At 38.0% G+C, this 22,915-nt stretch overlaps 1 protein-coding gene across 1 annotated transcript in view; it reads right to left on the bottom strand.

The window, feature by feature from the left end:
• plpp4 (phospholipid phosphatase 4) overlaps nt 1–22,915 on the bottom strand; it is a 61,259-nt gene that overhangs the window by 21,586 nt on the left and 16,758 nt on the right. Inside the window, exons 2-5 of the mRNA XM_027026355.3 lie at nt 13,723–13,831; nt 10,633–10,723; nt 8,552–8,615; nt 7,991–8,115 (exon numbers count right to left, since the gene is read on the bottom strand). Coding sequence (XP_026882156.1) covers nt 7,991–8,115; nt 8,552–8,615; nt 10,633–10,723; nt 13,723–13,831 — 389 coding nt within the window. The remainder of the gene's footprint in view (nt 1–7,990; nt 8,116–8,551; nt 8,616–10,632; nt 10,724–13,722; nt 13,832–22,915) is intronic.

Raw genomic sequence — 22,915 nt, 5'->3', positions numbered from 1 at the left:
TGGTCTGCATGGTACAAACAAGGATATAAATACAGGGCTCCTCCATGACTAACCAGCTGACCTTGAGCGGTGGAGAGGGGGGCTTTAATAGCTTTTAATGACATGACTAAATTTAGGCCAAGCAGTATTTGGTGCAGCTCCTTGGGTGGGAGGGGGACTGCTCCCTTTGTCAACACCACAGTAAAAAGTAAACTCCCCTTCCGTGAAGATGAGAAAAATGAAATAGAAAATAAACACAGACGTGATGGCACTAAATTCTGACTCATCCAAAGATATTGTTAGAGACTCAAAGTATACGACTGGGCATGGTTTAAGCTGAGCTCTTTTTATTTGGGTGCTGCTAATTATTTATCTGACCTGGCACTAGGAGAGTGTTGAGGGCTGGAAAGCTTGAAGAAGGTGCAAATGCATCTATTTTGAAAAGCTGGTGTGGTCTGAATAATATCCTAGGCAGTTTCAACTATGCAAGGCACACCTGGGACACAACATGTTTATGCTCCTTCATTACAGCAGATAAGCAGATCCTATTGCTCTGCTCTGGAATTTAAGCAGATCTGAGATGCAGTAAATATCAATCCTATTACACTTCTTGCCATCATTATGAATGCAGTTTTCACACTAATCTCCTGGCTAACCACATACACGAACATCATTGGGATTCGATGAATAAAGCAGAGGCAGGAACAAAATGATTTACAGTAAATAGAGTCTATCCATCCAGAGGCTTTCGTTTCTTATTTACTGATTATGTGACACAATGTAGATATGAGTTCTGATTAATAATTACTTTCAATTTTTACAATATTTGAAAGCTCTTAGGTGCACTGTTATTCATAGTCAGGTCCTCCGTTAGTCAAATGCAAAGGAAATTTTCCAAGCTTTGGTTTTATGTCTTTTATGAATCACATTTACATCTCATCTAAGATGGATCAGTGGTTTTACAATTTATTCCAGCAATCCAGGATATGTACAGAAACTCATTACACTCCAGTCAATGTTACATTGAGGGCCATACATCACTTTAACAGAAACATCTCAGCTCTTTGGTGGAAAAATGAGTTCGGCATTTATATTCACCATACTTCACCCCCCAAGTATTTAAAATACTGCCATGATAACCCTTGGTTTACATTTGAGCTACATCAGCTACTTCATGAATGTAACTCAGCATGATCCAGGACATGTAACTCAGGATTAGAGGCTGGCAGGATATCAGATTCAGGATTAGAGGTTGAAATGTATCTAAAATCATAAAATGACTGTTTGCTAGCTGTAATTTAACTAACTTGTAGACAAGACAGGAATCTTAAATTCCATAAATGCCATAAATGTAAATGTAAATGTTAAATTACTTTAATAGTCATTTTATTTCCTGTGGTTTCATATTCATGTTTAAATTTGAAAATCATTTCAGAGTTATTTCAGGTACTGACATCAGTAATGGCCAGGTTTTTAATTACAAACCTCTGTTGTGGTAAAAGAAGTGGAGAGCTCTAAAAGCACTTAATTCTAGAAAGCCAACTTCTCCAGATAATCTAGAACCTAACCTAGTGTTTTTTAAATTAACATCAGAATCTATACTATGTGCACAATTATTAGGCAAGAGAGTATTTTGACCATATCATTATTTTTATGCATATTTTCCAACTCCAAACTGTATAAATTTGAATGCTTATTGGATTTAAGCATATCAGGTGATGTGTATTTGTGTAATGAGGGAGGGTGTGGCCTTAGGAGATCAACACCCTATATCAAGGTGTGCATAATCATTAGGCAGCTTCTTTTACTCAGGCAAAATGGGCCAAAAAAGAGATTTAACTGACTCTGAAAAGTCAAAAATTGTAAAAAGTCTTTCAGAGGGATGCAGCACTCTTAAAATTGCTAAGATATTGGGGCATGATTACAGAACCATCAAAGGCTTTGTAGCAAATAGTCAACAGGGTCTCAAGAAATGTCTTGAGAAAAAAAAGGCACAAATGAACTGCCAAAGATTTGAGAAGAATCAAATGTGAAGTGACCAGGAACCCATTATCCTCCAGTGCCATCATATTGCAGAACCGCAACCTATCTGGAGTGCCCAGAAGTACAAGGTGTTCCGTCCTCAAAGACATGGTCAAGGTAAGGGTTGTAGATGGACTCAAAATCAACTCACAAACCTACTGCCAGTTTTTAGAAGATGCTTTCTTCAGTGGTACAGGAAAAAGTCTGCATCTTTCAAGATGATCATGATTTTTTGCAGGACAATGCTCCATTACATGCGTCGCATGGCTAACCAGTAAAGGCCAACTGGTTACTGCACATGCATTCTCTAGGGGTCCCATGGGTGGGATTGATCTGGCATACTCAAATAAATCACTTGATAGATGTACTGTATTTTAAGAATATTTGATGCTATCAACATAAAATTTCTTAGGACTAATATAAGTACCTGCTTACTGATTTTCAGCCATCTACATGCAACCGTTTACCAGAAATTCCACGGTCAATTCACTGTATTTTTTTGGTAAATTTTCACAACAATCATGTCTGCCCTTTTAAATAGCCTTTTAATATATGATTCCAGTATATGATAATTTCAGATTTTGCCATAGAAAATTAAATTACCATCAAAGCAACTGCGTGACATGTTTAAAAAGTATATAGAATGCTAGTAAAGTTATTTATTTGCTTGCTCACATCTTTGTACAAAAATATGCGTTCCTTTCTTCGTAACCTAACACAAAATATGCTGCAATGAAGCCATGAAGCTAATATTGTCTTTTAGTAAGTTGTGATAGCAAACTTTTAGCAAAAAGAATCATGCACACTCAATGTACAGTGACTGATGACTTTGTGTGCATTTGGAGAGGTTTTTGGACACTTTGGAGATGTCTAGCACACCTAGTGGAAATGAATCAGGAAATGTAGAGCATGACTGAAAATGGATCTCCAGCATCAAAATGCACATTATAAACCCCCTAGTTGCCCAATAATTATGCACATATAGATATTCTCCTAAGAAAGCCAAAACCTCACTTTTATTTTCTTAAATATTCAGGTTTGAGTTTTATTAACATTTTTGGATTGACCAAGAGCAGTGTAATTGTTCAATAATAAAATGAAAAATACAACTTGCCTAATAACACAGTGTATAACTCTACCAATACAATTCCTACAAACTGGAAAGCTACCTTTTTTATTCCTCTTTTGAAAGGAAGCAACCGTTCTATTTTAAATAATCATAGGTCGATCTCTAAACTCTCTGTGGCTAAGGTGCTTGAATCCTTAGTTAGTGATAGAAGTAATAGAATACCTGGCTATTAACACTACATTGTCAACATCTCAATCAGGATTCCACAAAAACCACAGCAATATTACACTGCCATAAGGATCATAAATTGGATAACTGAAGCTTTAAATAATAAGAAGTGTTGTCTTGCTCTTTTAATAGACCTCTATAAGGCTTTTTTGATATAGTGAATCATATTATAGTTGGGTGGATAAGATTTTGCTTTTACTGAACATTCAGTTGGCTAGGATGCAAATTATCAGATAAAACTAAGATAGAATGCAGGCTACTCAGCTAGAGGGTGTGTGTGTGTGTGTGTGTATATGTATATGTATGTATATGTGTATATATATATATATATATATATATATATATATATATATATATATATATATATATATATATATTACACACACACACACACACACACACACACACACCCTCTAGCTGAGTAGCCTGCATTCTATCTTAGTTTTATCTGATAATTTGCATATATATATATATATATATATATATATATATATGAGTAACTGTAGTGTACTGTAGTAAGAGATATGTGTTTGCACAGATGATGAAGGACCTCTGTCTGAAACGTTCTCTGGAAACTGTGTACTTTATATATATATATATATATATAATGTGTTTGTGTGTACTGGATAAAGCCTTTTTTGCTAATTTACAAAGGCTTTTGATAGAGTACAAACTTCTAAATATAGATAAAATTAAACTTTTTTTTTTACTACATAAAAACAAAGTTTAGAATTATCTGAGAAAATTATTACCAGAAATGGTAACATAAGCTGGTATCTACTTATAAATATTTAAGATTTTTAATTAATTTTATTAGATAAACAAGGCTTGTTTTGCTTTCAATGTCATATAGAACCTGGTGGAGTCGATTTTATCTGCCTTTGACTGTGGGGATGAATATGAATACACCTGCCCATTGTTTTTATATGCTGGATACCATGGAGTACTGAGATTCATCAGAAATTGTGGTGCTCTTACTTAATCACTGTTTCATATTCAAAAGTGAGGTGGCCTGCTATAGGTATTTTTATTATTAGTTACATTTATACATCACCTTTCTCAAACCCAAGAACACTACAGACAGATATCAGCTTTTACACACTCACTTGATGAGAAGCAGAAGCCAATTTGCATAAGGCATACTCTCAGTCAGAAACCACAGCCCCCTGGGGGATTGCACCAGGTACAGGGAAAGAGGTTAAGACCAGGACATACATATGTATATGTACATACATACACACAGGTCACATTCAAACAGGACAATTTAGAGTACCCAAACAACCTAACCTCTATGTTTTTGCATGGAGGGAGGAAAGCAGAGACCCCAGAGGAGACCCACACAGGCAGAACATGGAACCTCCACCCACCTAGGGACTCAAACTCAAGATCTTAGTGCTGAAAGGCAAACATGCTAACCACCAAGCCATGTACCAGCATATACCTGTCTTTTTATTTATAAAGCCATTCTTTGTAAGATGTCCACTTATTTAACTTTTAAAACTGAACTCGTCATTACAATCACCATCCTTTGGACATCTTGTGATGTTTTACTGAAAGTACAAACTGAACTGGAAAAGAAAGCCACGGATAGGACCCAGGCGCCTTGATACTGAGTAACAAAACCATAAACGGCTTAGCTTATCATGCTGGTCTGACTTTCTGACTCTTTCTCCTCTACATAGGTGTCATAAAGCCAACAGATTGGAATGCAAATGTAATGTAAATGTAAATGCGAGAAGGTTCTACCACCCTGGTTATACTGTGAGTGTGACCATAAATCAGACTCAAACCCTTACCAGGACAACCAACATTTTTCATCCCACAGAAGCATGTTCACAGATATATATGTTTCTCTTTCCCACAGATTCACAAAGTAACAACTTGCCATGAATCCCCCGAAGCCTAAGGGCATTTTCACTGTTTTTTCATATTTTCTTATATTCACTTTAAAGGTTCTTACTTATAGCATGATACCCATATGATTCATATCAAAATACTCAGACCAATCTCAGCTCTCTTTTTAATGAGGCGCCATTTGACCTAGAGCATTGCAAAAAGAAATACCTTTACTCATGTGCATAAACTGTTTTGGTGTTTAAAATGTTTACCAAAGTGTTTGGTTCACAAAAGCAGTGAAATTATATATATATATATATATATATATATATATATATATAGCTAGCTAACAAAGTAAACGTTTACTAATGGATGGTCAGTTTTGTCAAACAAAAATCACGTGTATTAGAAATCAATTTCACAAATTTTGCACAGAAACAACATTTATCTTTTAGCTTAGACATTATACCTAAATGTGACTAAATCCATGATTACAGAGTTATTAATTTAGCCATCAATTTTATTTTCATAGTATTCTTCATCAAAGGAATCAAACCCCTCAGTCTCTAAAGCTCAATTACCTTCGTCACTACTTTCCCAAATTGATGCAATTTCAGCAGCTGTACAAATGTTGTACAACATTTTAGATGTTTCTGACATGAAGGGTAAATCCCTAGTGATTTGATGATTGTTTATTGGTTACTTTCATACATATTGACACACAAATTCATCAGTCACACACAACAAATAATTGAGTGATGCACGAACACGCCAATCACACGGTGAGAGGCAGATGACGTGTACCTTTAATGTATATTCTAACCTCATAGTCTCTTTATTCTTACCATTCACAAAATTTAAAGGGCAAGTTGCACAGATTCACAAATATCTGAACCATGTTTCCATGCTGTCTTATTGCAAAGATATTAATAAAAACATTGCAAAACATCAAAAATGACGCGCCTGTACGTGTGGACCGCTACAGGTTAACCTACTATGATGTCAAATGATAATCAGCCAATAATGTGTGGTTATTTTAATATAATCTCTAAATTGTGATGTTTGCTCCCATTATTTGATAAGTGTTAGCCAACTTTATCCACCACGAATCAGTTGTGTTATCATTCACTTGGTTGCTTTTTTATTATTGCTATTATAGCGATTTTAGTAAGCTTGATATTCCTAGTCATTGGTAGAATCTTACTCAATGATTTTTGTGCATGTTTGTGTATCTCAATGCTTAATAAATAAACACATCTTGATTATTACAACTGTGAATCAAGAGTGATATTCTGATGTTTGGTAGATAAAATAAATAGAAATAATCACATATCGACTTGGCGATTTTCACGAGTTTAGACTGAATTCTTAATTATTAATAAATTAATGAAAATGAATACATTTCCCTGTTAATCATGGTGGTGCCCCAATTAACCTTATCAACAGTAATTGACAATTTATCAAAAGTGTTAAAACCGATACGTGTGTGTAATAGTTTTTATTTTAATGCCTCTATTTTAATCTCTTTGTTGACGCTTTGTTGGCCAGGTTTCTCTTGTAAAAGAGATTGCTTGATCTCATTGGGACTATCCAGATCAAAAAGATCAAAAGTGGTGAAAGTTTATTTAATTTTGTAATTTACCCATTTTTAGATGTTTGTTGTTTCCCCTAACATTTAAGCATTAAAATGGTAACAAATTATACAGATTTAGCCATTCTCTGTCCACTTTTCTTTTTCAACTGCCTTATTCAGTTGAGTGCCCGAGGAGCAGCAGTTTGTCATACGTTTGCCATATGAGTGAATGTGTTCAACAAACACTGAAACAGGAGATATTTTTGGCTACAAAGTGTGAAGAGGATAAGGACAGTGCAAAAGGAGCTGTATCATATCCTAATAAATCAATTCACTGAGCCTCTATTTACACACACAAGCGAACAGCTGATTATTCTCTCCTTCTCTTTTCCACATTGTTTTTAAGAAAAGGTTGAAAACAGACATAGAATTTGAAGGTTATATATATCAATTATGGCATACAAATGGAAGATGTACATTATTGCTCTGTTCATTGGTCTGTCACATTCTTTTTTTGGACTGAGTGGTTGGAGGATTGTGTGGTTGCAGTAACATCACCCTATATTGCTACTACCATGAATAAACTGAGAAGTGGAAAAAGGAAATGTTAATGAATATTGGCCCAGTCTCCAAAAGAAAGATAGAAGAGAAAAGCTTAGTCTCTGTTATTATTAAACTGAGAGCACCAAATGCAAAGTGGCCACAGAGCCCGCTCCAGGTTGACTAGTCAAGTGGGTGCTGTATAGTCACCCTGCGGAACGCACTGAGGTTTTTACAATGAATTGTCAAGGGGGCGTGCAAGGTTGGGATGCACTTTTATGGCAGGTTTTCCACATCCAAGGCAGATCCTGTTAGTTTTCTTTTATAGGTTTTTTATTAGTACAACTATTTATTGTCTAGAACAACTGGCTTTTAAGATTCTGCCACTAATTTCAAACAGCAGGTGTGGAGCATTATGTCTTGATTTACTATACAGCAAATCAGAGAAGTGGTAGAAAGTAAACAGTCAGTCATTCTCACATTCATAGGTAAATTTATGGATGCAAGCACCAATTTCCAGTAACCTGAAGAAAAATCTTGAGACTTAAAGTGCTATGTTTACTGAAAAACTCACTCATGCAAGATAGGAAAAGAAAAGTCCCTCTGACCACCTGATGCATCTAAAGAGTTCCTTTCAATAACAAATACATTTGAGTGTACATGTGCCAGCATAATAGTACCTTCCCTGTACTGTGGAGGAGCTGATATTACTGGCCCTTCAGCCTATGATGACGGACACTTACAGGAGGAGTGGCTGCTGGGAAAGCTCTTGCGGCCCTCAGACACCAGGTCGGGCTCTCCTGTGCACAGCATTTTGGGGTTGACCTGGCCATCGGGGAAGCAGCGATGGAAGTAGTCTGGCCTTGGCCTTCAGCCAGAAACACACAGGGCATGTTTGATTTGCTCAAGATTCATGGGTAATTTGATTTTGGAATTGAATATAGCTAAAGTAAATAAACAAGGACGACAGATGTTAAAGGATGAATCGAGTTTATCCTTATCAGGGTAGATTTGTGTAAACAAAGTGAAACACTATGTATAATCACCATGACAACAGTAACTTGTGGCCATTATTGGAGGATTATTGGAGGATTCTGTTCAATTATGGCGTTAACAATATAAAGAAAATTAAACAACATAAAGAAAATGAAAAAAGATTTATATATTTAAAGAAGAGAAGGTTTAAACTGAGTCAGCACTGAAAAGCCACAGCAGGAATTTTAATGAAAAGATCTATTGTAAAAGAGCTGATACTATCAGAAAGACAGAGCTGATACTATCAGAAAGACAGAGCTATGTATTACCTGCCAACTATCAGCTTGATGGTGTTTGTGAAGACGCCATTCAGTGCGAGTGCAAGAGACACAGCTGAGAAACAGAAGACAGATACAGAGAGACACAAATGAGAAACAGAAGACAAATACAGTTTAAAGGGTGAACAGGTAAGATAAGATGAATTTCATGAACGATAAGATGAACTACAGGTTACAAATGCAACTCCACTAATGACTCTTATTCAGCATTCTTAGAACTTATCATAAACATCAATGCATAAGTGCTATGAAAAGTGCTTGCAATTTTCCCATATATAAAATCCCATCACTTGTTCACTTTTTTAACTACTAAAGCATATATAATTCCCTAAAGTATCCGGCATCCTCCTGAATAGTCCTGCCAGAGAAGGAAAGGACTGCTAAAGCTCTCTTTAATATCCATTAGCTATGTTATCTCTCATAGTCCAGCCCCACAATTAGTCATTCTCCATCACTCATCATGGTTCCCAGAGGAGAGAGAGTGAAAGCTCTGGAAGTGATGTTTGATGGGCATGATTCTGAATTAGATGAGGAAGGTGTGATCTATGTGAAAGCCAGTAACTGGGGACAGCACTTCACCAAATATATACTGTATGTCTACTGCCAAAGGCCATCCGTTCCCTTTCGCTGCCACTGGGTGAAATGGTGATTGCATATTAAATAACTTACTAAGTTCGTTAGTAAAAAAATGGTCAGTGTCTTATGTGTACACGCACGCGCGCACACAGCATATCGTATTCTCAAAAGCACAGCAACCTTGGAATCATCTTGGATGTTAACTGCTTATCAATTCTCTTATGATGGTTCCTGTGCAAGAGCACAGCTCTTTGGAAGAGCTCTTCTCTCTAGGTCATTTGGGAAATGTCTATAAGGCTGTCATGTCTTTTCTCAGAGCTTTCCTAAAATTTAAACAAAAACTATTTTCAGAGGGTTTGTAAAAGAGGAGACAAACTGTGAGAGCCTATACTTCCCAGCAACTGCACCTAATGGATGGGTTACACAACCAAACAGGTGTCGGCCCCTGGATTGGATGGAGAAAGGGAATCTCATTTTCTTCTAAAAAATCAAATGATAAGATACGTGATATAGCAAGATCTTCTGTGAGTCTAGCTCCTCAGAAATCATTCCATATCCAGTCACTGTGAAACTGGGATCAAGTTTGCACTTCAAGTAAATAGTAAACCTTGTATCTTCATGTTACTGAGAAAGGTGACAGATGCCTTGTTTTCCTAAATATGAAAGAAGGGAATAACATCTATATTACATTTAACAGCAAGACTATGGTCTAATCCATCCAAGACAATCTCTTAGGCCTCATAAACATTTTCATTGCTAATTTATTCCCTGCAAATGCTTTTCCATTACTTTAAACTTTTATTTCAATATCAAGCAACTCAAGAAAAAGTAAACATTAGGACTAAGTCACCCAAATTACATCTTTTCCTTTTTTCTTTTCCCTGATTCATGGATGGCCCCCGACACCAACCGCTGCTGGCCTCTGCGTTTTGACATCAACATCAATACAACTCTTAACCCACCACATGAGTCTGTTTAAGCTTTTAATAATTGGAATATCTCAAATGAAACTTCACCGAATAGTAGCACTTTGCAACAAAGAGCCATACAATTACAACAACAATTCCAGGCAAAGCAAGATGAAACACTGCATCTGCAGTACAGCCATCCGTGACATCTTGGCAAAAAAACACACTACATTGTGCCAATACTAAAATAAATATCTGAACACTTTCCTGCTTTTAACGCTAATAAAATCCTTTTCAGTGTTGACTTCAATTTAACACTGTTTAAGACTTTAATCTCTGAAGTGACGCACGGGTCTCTCTCTATCTCTCTCTCTCTCTCTCTCTCTCTCTGTCTCTCTCTCTCTCTCTCTCTCTCTCTCTCTCTCTCTCTCTCTCTCTCACTGTTCAGTTGTTTAGTTTTTAATTTGTGTTTAGCTTTCTCTCCTGACCTGAACATGGCTGGCCAGAATGCTAAGAAACAACATCAAAACAAACAAATGAAAGCCATATGATGCCGCGTAATTTGAACTTAGCTTTCCTTGCACTTACCCAAACATGCCTCTTTGATTTCTGTCTTATCCGTCCGTCGTATAATCTTCACCACAAATATCACTGCCAGAGGGGTGAGGAATGATATGGCCTGCGTGAGAAATGAGAAACACCTTTAGAACCATGACAAAAGCAGTGGAAAATAGCTGTAGTCCATGTAAGACTATTGTTGATTGTATTGAAAACCAATTAGAAATTGAAAACTGTTGTATAAATTGTGCAATCAAATGAATAGAGATTTTTACTTTCAGAAAAATATATATATTTATAAGGTGAGCAACAAATTCCTCTGTGGAACTTTATTTTGAAACAGCAGACAACTAAAGAACAAAATTTTTCTTTTTACCAAATATCCTTCAAGCTAATATTAGTGATGAAATGGACAAAATAGATTTATTTACAATTACAAATCCAGCCACCACACGCAGAACATATCCACAAGTAATTGACTACCAACGAACAACACACAGTAAATTTTCCAAATCCGAATCATGGTTTTTCTTATGGCCGAGTAGTGGATTCATTAAAAGGGAAAGCCGTAAGCCAACCTTCAGTACTACACATTCGAAAGTATCCAGGTGTGTGCACATAGAGAGCCAAGGTGTAGCACAAGAGTCTCACTCCGCAAAGCTGGCAAAGAAGTCCTTTATCCAGCATTGCAAATGATCCTCAGGCATGCTGGTAGATAGGTGGAGTCAATAGGCTATCACATCACCTCCCTTTGCACAAACTGGGCACTCCAAAGAAAAAGAGCAAGAAGGGGCATAACACATTCGGCTCAATGAAAACTCCACAGTCTCCCCTTCAGGTCACTGTGAGCATTCTGCTACCCACTGGGCTTCATTGGCCTGAATTAAATAAGATGCATTTTGGTAGTACCATCCACTCCTCCGTACTATGCCTGAAGACTCTCACTTCACACTCACTGCCTGTGAATTGATTGATGATGTGGGCTTTTTTTTCTATGCCCAGGTAATTACTGGCAACCTCAAAAAGTGGTAATTACCTTCAGTTCCCTCTGAGCACTTACTTGGCCTCTATAAGCTGTGATGAATGAGAAAAGTGTAGTACGTCTTGTAGGGATGAGTGTTTTGCTGGAGCATTTCCCATAAAACATGACAAAAGCCGATACCTTTACAGGACTAATTTTGTTTATAGCTCCAGTAATGGCTTGGAGCCAAAGGGACAAATAAACAAATTGACATCACAAACAAACAAAAGTGTAACTACATGCAGTGTCCTAACCCTAGAAACGTGTAAAGTGTAAATAGTATGAAAAGAGTTCAAAAAAGGAAATGCCATATGACTTCAGCCAGCCTTTAGTGGACAAGTAGACTAGTAATATGTAAGTCCACTACAGTTTTGCTGTCCAAATGAATCAGCCTTTTTTTGTCATCATTTTAAAAACTAGGATAAGATTGTGCTGGTCTGTGGCAGCCTCTCTCAAAGAGTCACCATATGTGATCTGATTTCTTTATGACCCAATGTCAAGACAAAGCCACAGTAATTAAAAACATGTCAAGATATACACCACTTGCAGTGCTAGCTATTAGTCTCTTGGCTTGAAGCCAAGAAGTGCAGGTCCAAGGCAAAACTCACCGCTTTTTCAGCTACCAGCAGATAGCATATATCACCGACCAACTGCACTACGGCAAATTATAAGGTTGCCCTCACAAAGTTGATCAAATCTCCTGATTCATTAAATGTGAGGCAGCATAATCATCATTCACTGTGCTGCTATTAGTCAGGTTTTATGACCCCTGCAGTAGCCAAATTGCACTGAGGTCTGCCAAAGACCAACCTATGAGAAATATTCAAGCATTTGCCTGATGACACTCAGCTTCTTGACCTTCCTTTATGTATATTTTTGTGGAACGTTAACATTAGGGAAACACCAATGCCACTGTTGCACAATGATTTTACAGCATGTGACACGCAAAGTTCAAACAACAAAACAGAGAAGTCTCCATGCTAAACTAACAATCTGCAGTGCCTATGGATATTACTAACTAGCCACCAAATAGACTCATGTATTCAGTGTAATAGCAACCCCACATCCTTGGACCTGGAGGAAAGAAACTAATTCACATTGCCACCAGGTGCATTATGGGATAAACAACAGCATGTCTAAAAATGAAACTGAAGGATCTGATCTTAAGAAACTTGCTTCATTGCTTATGGACAGCTTTACAAAATTATATTAACATGATAAGTAACAGGATGATGATTAATACTTTATGCAATAATAGGTTTTGCACAAGCTGTCTTTGCAACTTACTTTACTAAATCAGACTGCTAATCAAAAAAAATCTCAATTCAGTCATCTGAAAGAAACTACTGACCTTTACATATAATCATATCAATAATCCAAACCAGAACATCTCAGAGTTCCACATCTGCACAGCTCCCACAGAAAATGGAAATCTACACCAACTAACGTTCTGCCTGAGTTGCTCAATTTTCAAGGCACACTTCCTCCTTCAAGTGAAAAATGAAAAAAGTTTATTCTTAGAATATCTATCACAGTATTGTCAATAATTGCTGTTCTCACAATTTCTCTCTTCTTATCATACCTTCTTATCATGTTCGAGACACTTTCCACAATGGAAAGCCTATATATCAATAATCTCATTGGCTGTCCTGACAAAGAGTAATGACATATATGATTTCTGTGTCTGTTCTATTCTTTTGTATTATATTATTTTTACTACACTGATGCTTAAGTATATTATCTGGGGACAACTTTGAAAATGAATGACACCCAGCTGCCAATGTTTTGCGACTGGTCTTTTAAAATCAAATTTGGTGCTAACCACACCACTCTGCCCACTATCTGGGGGGCACCAGGCCATGTGGTTGAGAAGAATGGAACACTGCCATCCTCCCCAGCAAATCAGAACAAGGCCAGTTCTATTCTCATGGCTATATGATTGAGAATTAGACGTAAAGGTCCAGCAACAGAAGTCGACTCTGTGCTCTTCCGCCAGGACCTTGGCTGGGCAGTTGTGTATGCTGTAGTCCAAAGCCTCAGGAACTCTGTAACTTGCTTAGTTGCTTACTCTTCTGCCTGAAGCACCATGCTGTACTTACGAACATGACCCTCTTGGGGATGAGATCTGATTCCACCAGAGGGTTCTTGTACAGCCACAATTCCTCCGGCTGGATGACTCTCTCAAAGGGCTCCAGGAACTCTGTGAACCTGAGAAAGGCACAGAGAGACTCCCTCATTCAACAGTATTAGCAGAGCTCAGACCATTCAGGAAAGTATTCGGAAAGGAGGATCAATTTCCTGAGATTTTATTGCTGTTTTTCAATTTATGACCTATGTTCATACCACTTATGTTCAAACCACTTAGGTTTTCAGTCCATTTAACTTGCTAATTGTGTATTCTAACAACAAAAGAATATGTGCATTTATACCAGAGCCTCTTTAATGTAAGGCACTTAATTTTCACAAAGAATAAATGTGCAAAAATTGATATCACTGTTCAATTTACAATAATGGTAATAATGTAATGGTAATGGCTCAAAAATAAATGGTAATCACAATAAAGGGTAATTATATTTGAATAAATAATTGAATTTCCTGTCAAATCTTGAACCCCAATCTATTTTTTCTATTTTTCATTCTATAGAAAGGGGAAACATGCCATTTAAATCCTTCTGTAGTGCATCTACAGTTGTGGCCAAAAGTTTTGAGACTGACACAAATTTTAGTTTTCACAAAGTTTACTGCCTCAGTTTTTTGTTTTTTTTAGCAAACCCACTCCCTTGGATGAGAAGCAGCCCCACACATGAATGGTCTCGAGTGGTTTCAGTGTTAGCAGGACACAGGACTCATGGTAGCGCTCACCTTTTCTTCTCTGGACATCATCATTTGTCCAGATGTCCCAAACAGTCTGAAGGGGGCTTCATCCCGGAAAATATCTTTACTCCAGTCCTCTGCAGTCCAGTCCCTATACTTCCTGCAGAATGTTTGTCCTTGATGGTTTCTTGGAAAGAAATGGCTTCTTTGCTGCCCTTCTTGACACTTCAAGTCATCCTCCAAAAGTATTTGCCTCACTGTGCGTGCAGATGAACTCACACCTGCCTTCTGCCATTCCTTATAATTGTACTTCACTATACTATATAAACAACTGACAAAAATCTGAGGCAGTAAACTTTGTGAAAACTAAAATTTGTCAGTCTCAAAACCTTTGGCCAGGACTGTAGTATTTTGAAGTCAGCAACATATACAGACATACAACACAGATACATGCAGCAGCAAATATATTACAACTTATTTAGGTCTACATTCTGTTAAGTAAAAACAAGCTATTTTATATGATATGGCCCATAAATTGTAGCATAACCTTGGGTCATATGGTAGAGAGGCAGGAATTGACAATGCAAGTGTGGGTATGTGAGAGTACAGGCCATGCTGGATTACTACTGGCTGATCAGCAGCCTGATGGCCCGTGGAAAGAAACTGTCCCTGTATTGGCTGGTTCTGGTTTTTATGCTTCTGAACCATCTGCCGAATAATGTACTGTAGCTTGGGTGGGTGGGATCTCTTATGATCCTTTTGAACTTCCTCAGACAGTGTTTGGCATACAGCTCCAGGAGTGATGGAAGTTCAACCCCAATGATGTTAGTCCTCACTTCATTTCCTCTGAAGTGCTTTGGGGTCCAGAGCCATGCAGTTCCCATTTGAATTCTTGCACCAAAAGGTGAATACAGTCTGTAGTAGACCAACATAGCAATCACTAAGAATCAGAACCACTAAGAATTAGAACATGTGTTCTCAGCCTCTGGTCAGGTGATAGTTTTTCGTTTTGTTTTTTTGACACTACAGCATATATTTTGGAATAAACTTAGATGTTATGGTTTATCCACCTTGGGGCAATAACAAATACCCAAAAGCTAATAACTATCCTGGTATGTGGGCATCAAACAAACATGATAATGTAAGGTACATTCGAGCCACAGTTAGAAATTTCACAAATGTGTAATTAATACATTAATACAATAGATATCATTGTCTCTCTTGTCTAAAATACCTTTGTCTAGAGTCATTAATTACTATTTGAACTGCTTCTCCAACCAACATGTTAATGCTGTAAGAAAGCATGGTTCCTGCTAAAGGCATTCCATTTACAAAAAGGTTTAACTAGTCTGAATGCCAAAAACCCTCTTTGAGTACACTACAAAGCAAAAAGAAATGGCATATAATTACAGCTTTATCAGGCTGTAAGAAAATCTTCAGCTTAAAGATAAAAGGGTGACTGGACATTAGAAATAAAAAATAAATCCCCCCGAATGTCAGCATTTAAACTCGTGATATCTAATTATTGGATAATGGCAAATAAATTAGGTCATTTGTTTGATTTTTTCAAAAACAGGCTGTTCACTGGCAAGAACAACCCAAAATGCAACAAGACGCATTTCATATTGGCATGACATTCTCCATCACAACTGCTAGTCAAGGAATGCAATCCAATGGTGATGCAAAATTGATGTGTAGGAAAATTAAGGAAAGGCTTTTACTTGAGACATGAAGCCTGCAGTTCAAGCCTGCCCTTTTCTTTTGTTTGTTTGTGTGTGTGTGTGTGTGTGTGTGTGTGTGTGTGTGTGTGTGTGTGTGTGTGTGTGTGTGTGTGTGTGTGTGTATGTGTGTGTGTATGTGTGTGTGTATGTGTGTGTGTATGTGTGTGTGTATGTGTGTGTGTATGTGTGTGTGTATGTGTGTGTGTGTGTGTGTGTGTGTGTGTGTGTGTGTGTGTGTGTGTGTGTGTATGTGTGTGTGGGGGCACACTGCATGCATCTCTAGTCATAATGCACAATGTATCACCATTACTATCTCCCAAGCCCCAAGCATCTTTTCAAAGCAGAATTACCCTTGAACTGGAGTGAGTAAATGCCTTCCATCAGTATAAAAAACACTGATGCCATGGGTTTTGCATGGACAAGACAAAACAGCAGATGAAACGAAAGTGACTTACGTTCACACACAGCAAAGTGCAGCTAATTTGGCTCGTTCACCATCATGCTTGGCTACTCTACTTTCATCAGTGCTTTACAAGTCCTTGGGTTTCTGACACTAATTCTTTTTGTAATAGATGAGCATCCATTCAGCCCATAAAAACACCAAAGCCTGCAGACGAGGAGAAGGGACCTTCCTTAAGTGGCCCGTTTGTCTTCATTTGGTCTTCACACTGAATCTTTTCTCTCTTTTTCTTGGGGCAGGCACCTTGGAAAAACTAAATGCCACCACCATTAGCAGCATCACAGACAGAGGTAAAAACACAAATAATTTTTTCTTTCCCCCTTATGTGTATAGTTTTAAGGTAACAGTAACCTTGTTACTGGTTTATGAAAATTATTACATTTGCTATAATACATACCTGTGTGATTAGGAATTATAAGCAATCATGCTAAAGCAGCTACAATGAAGTGAGAAGCAATGGCATGTTGCATCATTAGCTGCACAAAAAGAGGTGAATTGGAACAACTTTTTCTAAACATAAAAATCGAATCATTCAACAAGAACCCATAATCCTCTGGGTTCAGTGTAGTTATACCAAGGAGTGTTATTCATGCAACATTAATTAAGTATTGCTTGTTACTGCAGACTGAGCTAAATTGTTCTGTCATGCATGCCACCACCTTGTACGATTCAGTGGCAATTGCAGCGACCCCAGAGACATGCTTTTCTAAGCTGTGCAAACGCAGCAGCTACACACAATTAACTTTTGTTGCAACAAAAGTTTCTGCTTCTTTTACTTTTGAGCACTCTACTATGTAGCAATTCCCCATCAACTCCTACATATTAAAAATGTAATCGAGCAATGTAGAGCAGCTGTCAAAGAGAGATAAAAGCCAGTTATCTCCCCCCACATCCCCATCCCCAGCGGCATCTCTTTACAATCCAGCGTCTGTAAGGCAGGATCAAAGAGGCAACACATGAACCAGAAGCGTTGTATATGAGGGAGAATTTTTACAAAACCACTGATTTACTTGCCTTTGTAGCATTATAACCTCTTGGGAGAAATGGCTAGATGGATTGCAGCTTGAAGCAGGGGGAATTAAAACACAGCTAAAAAGTGTGGAAGTGAAATTTCATTACTGTGTTCAAGACTGTAAAGTTTTAGCTTATCCTTTTAATTTAAAAAAAAACCCACACACACACACATATATATATATACATATATATATTAATTTACTTAATTTGTTATTGCAATTATTTCAGTGGTTGTTTTGGCAAGAGCAGGGCTTTTGAGAGTGGGAGGAAGTGACCAAGACTCATTCACGATGGATTAACTGTGCAATAAAATTCTGTGACATGGGCTTGGACCATTTAACAGCATCTATCCTGTGGAGTTATGGGAGTTCCCAGTACTCTCACAATTATTTCTTCATTATTACCTAAACAGTATCTCTGATTATCCATGTTCCATCAGGCATTCACTTACAATCGATTTCAGACTTGTAGGAGGCTCTCACTTTCCTGCCCATGTGAAACTAATGTTAAACAAATGCTTTGGATATCATTTTTTAATATGCTGTATTTCATTATTTTGCTGGTAAAGGTCCTGTATTTACATGTATGAATCAAGTAGCAACTTTCTTGGTCTCCTCACTTCCCTAATGAAAGGAAAAGAACCTCTGAACTCATATGAGAGACTGTGCCACCTCATAGATGGAAAATCGTGAGGAGATGAGAGGAGGAGGGAGAGTGAGAAAAGGATGAGAATAAGATGAGACTTCTCCAATCTCTGTGTTGGCTGAGAGCCCACCATCGTTCCTGCAGGCTGATCAGCTGCCAGGTTTGTTCGGTGGAACAGATGTCGCAGTAACGGCTTGGCAGGGGGGAAGTTATTGTAGGCTGGGCACGACCAAGCACGAACAAACATACAAACACCCACAAACACAGGCACACTGAAAATAGCATTGGCCCTACAAGATGTCAAGGCATGCTCCCACCCCACCTCAGACATCCATATGGGAAAGTGACCTAATATTACTCCCCATCCCTCCTCAAAAACACAAAAAAACAAAAACAAACCAAACATACACCACAGGGGGAGGCAGACACAACACTCAAGTAAACAGAGTTTTAAATAGCCTCAATTCAGTTAAGTTACAGCACTAGTCAGACGCAGCCGCAGTATTCACCCAATGTTACACACACTGTCTACGCACAACACACATGCAAACGTATACGCATAGACAGACAGACAGACAGACAGACACACACACACACACACACACACACACACACACACACACAATTTAAGTCTCCAATCAGGGTTATTAAAGGTTCTCTATTTATTGTTATCATAAATTATCATTAACCTACATTTGTCACAATACTGTTGTCGTTTCCAGAGCAGCCTTTTGGAAATCCCTGTTGCCAGTTGTTTTTTTTTAATGTCTCTAAATATTACCAAAACAATTCATCTGATTGGGACCAAGAACCAAGTGGGGATTGAGTCTTAATCCAGACCATATCAAGACCAGGACTGCAATGGAGCAGTGCAAATGGAACCCAAGAGATTCAGGACTAAAACCTTCACATTTATAGCATTTAGTTGACGCTTTTATCCAAAGTAACTTACAAATATGATTGAGCACAACTTGAGCAATTGAGGGTTAAGGGCCTTGCTCAGGGGCCCAACAGTTGCAACCTGGCAGTGGTGAAACTTGAACTGGCAACCTTCTGATTACTAATCAAGTACTTTACCCACTGATCTACCACTGCTCAATAATCAGAAACATAGCTGATCAAACATCCGCTGTGTAGACTGAGGCCAGATGCTTTACTGACACAACTGTGTTTTGATGTCTTGGAAACAGCAAATCTTTTAGGTCTAAAATGAAAACACACACATTGGTGGCAATGTATTATTCTCAAGGAACCTACTCCAGTTGCAGAGGATTTCTTCCTTATAAACATCCATTTGTACATTCTGTTTAATTTTGTGCATATAGAGGTTTAATGCTTTAAGAGGATCTTGCTTGTCATTCACTTTGTTGCTATCTGGGTTATGAGTTCTGGACCATCACAACTTTAAAATCCTATCCAAACAGACCATTTATTTCAAAGCATTACTTTATGATTCCATAGGCGTGGAAGATTGTTTGGACCAATTTCAGAATTATCCTGCCAGAGATTTGAAAGTCAACACTTTACGCTCATATATTAAGGCCTTGATGTTTAAAATTTTAGAAATATTTATAAAAAGTTTATAAAAATCTTTTACGAACCACTAAGAGTATATCGAGTATATATTGTAGAATCTTAGCAAAAAAAAAGCCAACTCTCTCGCAATAAACTGAAAGCAATCCTTAACAATACTGTTGTCATGCACACAGTTAATGTATTAGGTCCGAGGCAGACAATGTAACGTGTGGTGGCCCGAGTGCCGCAGAGCGAGGGGCAGGACGCACAGACTTTCTTCGACATGGACGAACATTTAATTGAAACATAAAGACGACGGCACTGACGTGTTACAAACATTGAACGCAACACGATTACATTTAACAACGGCAAGAAAAACATTTAACGTTCACACATTACGCCAACAATAACCGACAACACTGCACACAACCACAAGAGTTTACATACACAAAGACTAACACAATACAGGTGTGTACAGGTGTGGCTATGAACATGACCCTCCTACTGCACGTGGCTGGCCAAACCACGTGCCTCGCGGGAGGCGAGCGTTCCGTCACAGACAATAGAGTGTCCTGCTTCTAAAATGGGTACAAACCACAGGTATGTGCCTCATAGAAGAAACTTCACATTATTCTTAAAAGGAGGAAATGCTGGCATTACTGTTACATATTTTGTTAAATATGGTGCATTTACAGAAGAATATGTAATGTTTTGCATTGAAGTTTTTGGTTTCTTCTGTAGAGCTCTGTTTAAATCCCAAATATAAAAATTATTTGAATTGGTTTCAGTGTGCTGCAATTTCTAAAATTATATGTGACCTGTTCAATTTGAATACAGGAACTGTATTATATACTACTTTCTGCAATTTACAAAATACAGTATACATAAAATGTTAAAACACTAGAAATTTGAAATATTTTAAAATGCTTTTAAAATTCACAGTTTTACCATTCTGACCACTTCATAGTGTCATGTGCAGAGATAATCATATACTCTGGCCCACATTCAGAAACATTAGATTTGAAAATTTAAACTAAACTAAACTAAACTAACTAGATCTGAAAGTTAACTAGGAGTGCCCATTTAGGCTAGTACCATGATATCCCACCACCTACCATTAAATAGATGCTTGTAAATCCCATACAGAATCCACTCCATGTGCACACACACAACACAGTCAATATACATTCCATTCCAACCCCTAAAGCTTAGTTTTTTTTTTCTTTATAAGAGTAGAAGGCATGATCCAGCCCACTATCTCCGCAGTAATCAATGTGTATTTGTATGAGACTCCAGGTCTCTAGGCTACTAGGTGAGAGATGAGTGGATATGAATTACTGAGCAGCAGGTTACAGTTCCCACTTGGATGACTTTACAAAGGCCAGACCATCACCAAAAAGTAATAGAAATTTGAGCAGCTGTGCAAGGTAGGAGTGATAGACAGCCACAAGAACTGTGCAGACACCTCGGAAATTTCCCTAAAGCACGCAATCATGGCGAGTTTGCTGTAAACACCTTGCAACCACAAATTGGAGTACAAGATCTCCTAAGATTCCCAACAAAGGGAATAAGACCAAACAATGTTTGCTTTTTTTTGGCAGATGTAAAAGAGCATCCGGTTTTTGAATAGTAAAAGTATGAAAATGAATATTATTATATTCCTTGGTGGCCTGTGAGTGTTACCTCTAACCACCATTGGGAATGTATAATGTCCATAGCTTCATCTCATCTTTGCTCTCCTTTTGCACTTGTATGTTATATATTACTGGCGATATAACAAACTGAGTCACATGATTGACATGAGTGTTGCTCTGGCTACTGGTCACAAAATGACATGGGCTTTCACTTCTCTTTAGCACAGTAGATTTTATATTCTAGAGCATCAGACATCAGTCTTCTTTCTTAATATTTGACCATGTTTGGTCCAAATGACTTTAATCCTTTCTCTTAGTGTCATCACTCTGAAGGTCTTTGTGACATGTCGTGCTGTACCCCTTTGTGCAAAGAATTCAGCAGTTTTGGGTTGAAGCTCTTAGCAGTTACTATTAACAGGAAAATTCCTAACAAGAAAGACTAAAAAACTGTGCTGGAAATTAGAGTGGTGCAAGCAAATATAACAAAATATTAAATCTACCATTCACAAAGGGGGCAAACAGTTTTTGCTATTCAACCCTCCCCTGGGTACCTCCATTGTGGCAATTAGAGCTAATTATATGGACAGTATGTCTCCCATGGCTAGTGGTTTCATTTTTCAGCTAATGATCACATTATTAACAGGTATCCCACAAGTCTAGGGCACAGACCTCTACAGGAATCCAAGCTTTAGTCAGGCATGGTTTGGGCAGCTAAAAGGGACTACCCGCCAGCCGAAGTTTTCCACGGAGTGCAAGCAGAAGGCGGCACTTACTGTGCCTGCCAGGCAGCCGCGTGCATGGAATTCCAAACATCATACGTTCAGGCTGAGGACAGAGTTAATCGGGGCCAAGCTATGACTGACGCATTTGCGACCCAGTATCTGGTCCCAGTCTCAGAACGAGCACTCCCAAATCTCTAGGGATGTAAAATCCCCTCCCATGACATGTAACTGGGAACCAAAAAAGAGAGGGATTGGTTCAAGCCAACTGTCAATCTGTCTCTCCACATCATCTGCCAGCCTGAGCTTCAAGATCAATACTTCTATCAAATGTTGTAATTGCCTGGTGTATGGACACTTGAGTTGGCGGACTGGGAGTAAATGGGGTCATATAAAAGGAAGAGATTGGGTTTAAGCATAAATGGAGGGAGGAGAGGCTGTACCTGTTCTTTCAGACCATCAAGGACACAGTTCCTACAGGGTTTGAATTTCTGAATGAAACTTTTTACACTCCATGTATTAATTCCAACACAGCACAAGTGCTCATTGTGTATGTGAACTGCAGTGCCTTAGCAGTTTGCACCCAGCTAATGCAAAATGAAAAATACTTTCTGCCAGCAGTAGTAAGCAACACTACTCCTGTTTCTCCTGCTTCCCATGTATTGTTAATCCTGATTATTCCCCTGAATATCTGTCAATAAAAAGAACTTTGATAATATTAATTTACTACCATGGCAATCAGACTTCCCCGATGTTAAATATATATATAT

The sequence above is a fragment of the Electrophorus electricus genome, chromosome 12 (genome assembly GCF_041902795.1).
Source record: "Electrophorus electricus isolate QZ-2024a chromosome 12, ASM4190279v1, whole genome shotgun sequence".
NCBI lineage: Eukaryota > Metazoa > Chordata > Actinopteri > Gymnotiformes > Gymnotidae > Electrophorus > Electrophorus electricus.
Note: the sequence above shows the minus strand (reverse complement) of the source record. Positions and strands in the feature narration are given on the sequence as shown.